The sequence below is a fragment of the Pinus tabuliformis genome, chromosome 5_1 (genome assembly GCF_031772625.1).
Source record: "Pinus tabuliformis cultivar Carrire ecotype Pingquan chromosome 5_1, CPIR1, whole genome shotgun sequence".
Taxonomy (NCBI): domain Eukaryota; kingdom Viridiplantae; phylum Streptophyta; class Pinopsida; order Pinales; family Pinaceae; genus Pinus; species Pinus tabuliformis.
The window spans coordinates 82,433,922-82,438,807 of NC_142305.1; the positions used below are offsets into that span (position 1 = coordinate 82,433,922).

Sequence of the window (4,886 nt, forward strand, 5' to 3'; positions counted from 1 at the left end):
GGTGCTGAATCCATTTATGTATTCAAAAATTCATTCTAAATAACAAAAAATCACGTTCTTTCTTGAAATTGTTTTATCAGATTGTGGTGAAAAATCTATTTTATCTATAATTAAACTAGATTTTTTAAAATATGATGTGAAAAATTAAAATTTTACACTTCATTTTATAATATTAATAATTAAATTAAAATTCTTAAAATTTAATTTCAAAATAACCGATAACGCCTTGACAAAATACTCAACACCTTACAGACAAACACCTATTATTATGAATGAGATGTGTTCATCCTTTTCCCACGGTCACTGTTCTTATGTATGCTACTCTATGATAGAGTGTTCATATGAAATTCTAACGTAATAACAAAATGCTACAGGAAATATATATCGGATGGCCTTAGAAGTGCCATGTGTGGTTTTCATCGTGGCCTTCAATTTAAATAAATTCTGTATGTATGATGGTGCGGCACGACGACGGCCTATTTGACAAGTGGTATATACGTGTTGAAGAGATGGAGTGCGAGCGAAGAAAAACGAGCTTCGCTGTGGGGGCCAACCGTCTTGTTTTTCTATGAATCCTTTGCCCCGCGTTCTTTACTTTCTCGAAGAGCAGCATTCATCCATTTTAAATTCTGAAGAAATTGAGAAATAGAGGGGGACAAACTGTTCTTAGCCTTGTGAATTTCAGGGTTCTGTTAGAGTTTACTAGATCTATATTGAAATAATTGCTGGTAATTTGAATATGGCTGCAAATATGAGAGGGGGAGGGGGTGTTATTAATGTAGTGGTGTTGGCCATCTTGGTTTGTTTTCTGATCACTATATTCCAGGCTGCTTCAGCGGCGGAGTCCCATGAGAAGAAGCCGGATAAAGCAGTAGAGAAGAGCAAGGAGGAGCATGTGGAGAAGAAGGTGGAAGGTGCAGCAGGCACCCCACCGTGGGATAAAGTTAAAAGTTGGGCCAGCAAGGCCTCTGAGAGTTTGCCTAAATCCTTTAGTTTCAAGAAGGCAGCACCGGCTTCACAGTAAGACATAGATAGATATATTATATGTTCTTTAATTTCGTGTTTGTTGGTTAAAATGCACAGTTTCTTGTGAGCAAGGTATATCATGGGATCAATTAATTTGCATTCACAGTGCTACTGATGAAACATCTGTTGATATTTTTTGGCAGGGATTCTCATGGGACAGGTGAAACAGTTAAAGGGACAACAACCAAGGGCTATGAAACTGGAAAGAAGGCAACCCAAGATGGTATAGAGAACACAGGCCAGGCTGCAAAGAAAGTAGGGGAGAAGATCAAACAGACAGCTGGGAAAGGTAATGGGGAGCTGTAAACAAAGGTCCCCTCCCTACATATATATATCAGTAATGTATTCAGAGGACTCTGCTCTGCTTACAGTGAGTCTCACTAGTGGATTACATACAGAGTGTTAGTGTGAGCATACCCATAAACTAATTTGATTGCTTCGTTTTACAGTCATTTCTTTTTCTATCTGTATATCGTTTGTTTTTCAAATCTTGTTAGGTCGGTATGAGCAACAGACTTCGTGTGGCCATCGATTACTCAATCCTACAGAATTCTGTGCTGCATTTCTCATTTGAAATTTGAAGTTATTCATCCTCTGTTCTACTCGAACTGAAGTTTTATGGGTTCCTTGTTTTACAAACACAGGAACTGATCAACTATGTGTTATGTCAATTTTACTCTGTTACTTTGGTGGAAAATTAGCCCATTAATTAGACATGTTTTATTGCAAAATTAGCCACTGTATTATCAGTGGTTTTTTATTTCAATGCTTTTATTCGTAATGAAACAAAATATTCCAATTCCAATGCTTGATATCTTCGATGGGAAGGGTTCTCCAATTTTTATTTTTTTTTTAAATTGTTCCTAAATTATTGAGGTCTCGAAGTTGCAACAGATAACTGTGGCCATGGATTCAAAATGAACTAGATTTTGAACTAGACTAAGGCTTAATGCAATGATTATAAACAAGTATCTCCACATAGAAAAATATTAACAATACTCTAATACAATGCAAGGACTATACCGAAATATCTCCACAATCAAAGGACGAAGTATTGATTATCAAACAAAGGACAAGTATCTCCAAGTATTAACAAACTTCTAATACATTGCAGTGACTATAAACAAATATCCCCACAAAGAAAAAGTATTGATTAACAACTAAGAAAGAAGAGGAATAATAAACAAAGAAAAAGTATTGATTAACAACTAAGAAAGAAGAGGAATAATGAACCATGTGAAAAAGGGAAAGAAAGGGGAACATGTACATCCCACGGAATCCAAACCGGACCAACCGACAAAGAAGAAATCTTAAATCGCTAAAGCATTAAAATTATATCACCATTTTACAAAGAAAGTAAAGTGACAAATCACTTTTAACATTTTTCTATAACCGACAAAGAAGAAAGCTTATATCGCTCTAGCATTAAAATTATATCACCATTTTGCTAAGAAAGTAAAGTAGCAAATTAGCAAATCGCTTTAACATTTTACTTTTCTAATGAAAGCAAAGGAGCACATCACCTCAACACTTTACTTAAAAAGTAAAAGCATAAATCACTTCATACACCATTGTATTTGTTGGTATAAGTGTGTCCTGCACTATGCACTTTCCATTGTAATGGAGTAGGCTATGAAAGTAAAGAGCAAATCACTTCTAACACTTTACTAAAATGTGAGTGATAAATCACTTCAAACACTATTGTATTTGTTGTAGGTATAGGTACTTAAAAAAGTAAAGCATAAATCCACTTCTTGTGTCTTGCACGATGCACTTTCACTTTCCATTGCAATGGAGTAGGCACTTTCACTTTCCATTGTAATGGAATAGGCTATGAAAGCAAAGAGCAGGCCACTTCTAACACTTTACTATAAAGGTGAGTGATAAATCACTTCAAACACTATTATATTTGTTGTTGGTATAGGTACTTAAAAGAGTAAAGCATAAATGACTTCACACACTATTGTATTTGTTGGTATAGGTGTGTGAATGTAAAGCATAAATCACTTCATACACTATTGTATTTACCTATTGGTATAGGTGTGTGAAAGTAAAGAGAAAATAAAAAAAATAAAGCATAGATCATTTGTTGGTATAGGTGTGTCCTGCACTATGCACTAGTGTATTTGTTGGTATAGGTAAATCATTTGTTAGTATAGGTGTGTCCTGCACTATGCACAAGTGTAAAGAGCAAATCGCTTATAACACGCTATGAAAATAAAGAACAAATCACTTCTAACACTTTACTAAAAAAGTGAGTGATAAATTTATCACTTCAAAGACTATTGTATTTGTTTGTTGTTGGCAGAGGTGTGTCCTATACGTTGTACTTTGCACTTGTTTGCACGTTCGTTGACTATTTTGCACTTATACTATGAATAGTATAAGAAATTGCCATAGTATAAGAAATTGGCGTTGCACTTTGCAATTAGGCTATGAGTAGTATAAGAAATAAATGTACACTTATTTGCACTTATACTATGAATGGTATAAGAAATTGGTATTGCACTCTGCAATCACGCTATGCGCTATGAATAGTATAACAAATAAATGTACACTTATTTGCAATTATATTATGAAATTGGTATTATTGCACTTTGCAATTAGGCTATGAATAGTATATGAAATAAAGAAATAAATTTACAGTTATTTGCACTTATACTATGAAATTGGTATTGCACTTTGCAATTAGGTTATGAATAGTATAAGAAATAAATGTATAATGTTAAGAAACTTGTATTGGACTTTGCAATTAGGCTAGGAATAGTGTAAGAAATAAATGTATAATTTTGGGGAATAAATGTGGATGGCTATTAATAAATGTAATGGAGCATGTTTCATTTCTGCAGTAGAGAATAAATGCAAATGACGACTTAGTAAAAAATTAGAGATGGTTTACAAATATCGACTTAGCTAAAAATTTAGAGATGGTTTACAAATATCTGGTAAACGTTTTAGTAACGATTTATCAATTTGCTATATGAAACTAGTCTAAATTTGTTTTAATTTTAGATCTATAAGTGTTAAATTTGTTTAAATTTGTTTTAATTTTAGATCTATAAGTGTTAAATTTGTTTTAATTTTAGATCTGTAAGTGTTTAGAGGGATCAAATCTATTATTTCACTCTAAAAGAGGTTTTTCATTATGATTTAGGTTGGATTAATTTTCTCTTTAAATAGATTATATTCCACATGAATATCATGGATCTAATATCATTCATTCTCATAAACTTGGCGCTCAAAGGTTGAGCTTAAATACCATCAGCAGTGACTCTACCACCACCAAATCAAGTTTATTTTAACTACCTAATAATAATAATAATAACAACAACATAGAATTTCTTACTTTTATTCTTTTGGTTTGAAGTTATTTTTATTTTTTATTTTGATTGAGTTAAAATGTTATCCGGCATTATATTAAATTACATCTCTACCATACTTCGCTGACTAGATTTAAGAAAGCTCAAAAAATACTGACAAGCCTCCTATTACAATAGGATTTTCCTAACTAACAATTCCTGATGAATGGACTATAGAGTACCATCCACTATCGCAAAAGTATTTTCTGACTCTAAAGTAGAGGACCAGTGAGAAATGGATCTAAGGTTGAATTAGTTCATTGATATGGGGATCAATTAATGAAACTTGATACCTCAGGATAATGGATGACCAAACTGGGCCATTGTGCAAAGGAGATCAAAACCTCCTAACATAGCATCAGTGAATTGATTATGATGTGAATCAATTACTCAAGCCAAGAAAGACACATTAAATCCAGGTTTGGCACAAACTTTCTCATTCAAAGGCACGGACCGACCAAAACAAATTCTTACAATAAACAATCTATGAGTTAAACCTAT

At 33.1% G+C, this 4,886-nt stretch overlaps 1 protein-coding gene across 1 annotated transcript; it reads left to right on the forward strand.

Moving 5' to 3' along the window:
* The first annotated feature begins 599 nt into the window (after window positions 1-599).
* Window positions 600-1,634, forward strand: LOC149163542 (uncharacterized). Its single transcript, XM_089431772.1, has 2 exons — window positions 600-1,020; window positions 1,170-1,634. The coding sequence occupies exons 1-2, from the start codon at window positions 740-742 to the stop codon at window positions 1,330-1,332; spliced, it is 444 nt and encodes a 147-aa protein (XP_089287898.1). The 5' UTR covers window positions 600-739; the 3' UTR covers window positions 1,333-1,634.
* Window positions 1,635-4,886: the final 3,252 nt, after the last annotated feature.

Bases quoted from the DNA above. Each gene is read 5' to 3' on its own strand.
- LOC149163542 (XM_089431772.1), top strand. From the start codon at position 740: ATGGCTGCAAATATGAGAGGGGGAGGGGGTGTTATTAATGTAGTGGTG. The intron at 1,021-1,169 runs GTAAGACATAGA...ATTTTTTGGCAG, and splicing joins AAGGCAGCACCGGCTTCACA to GGATTCTCATGGGACAGGTG.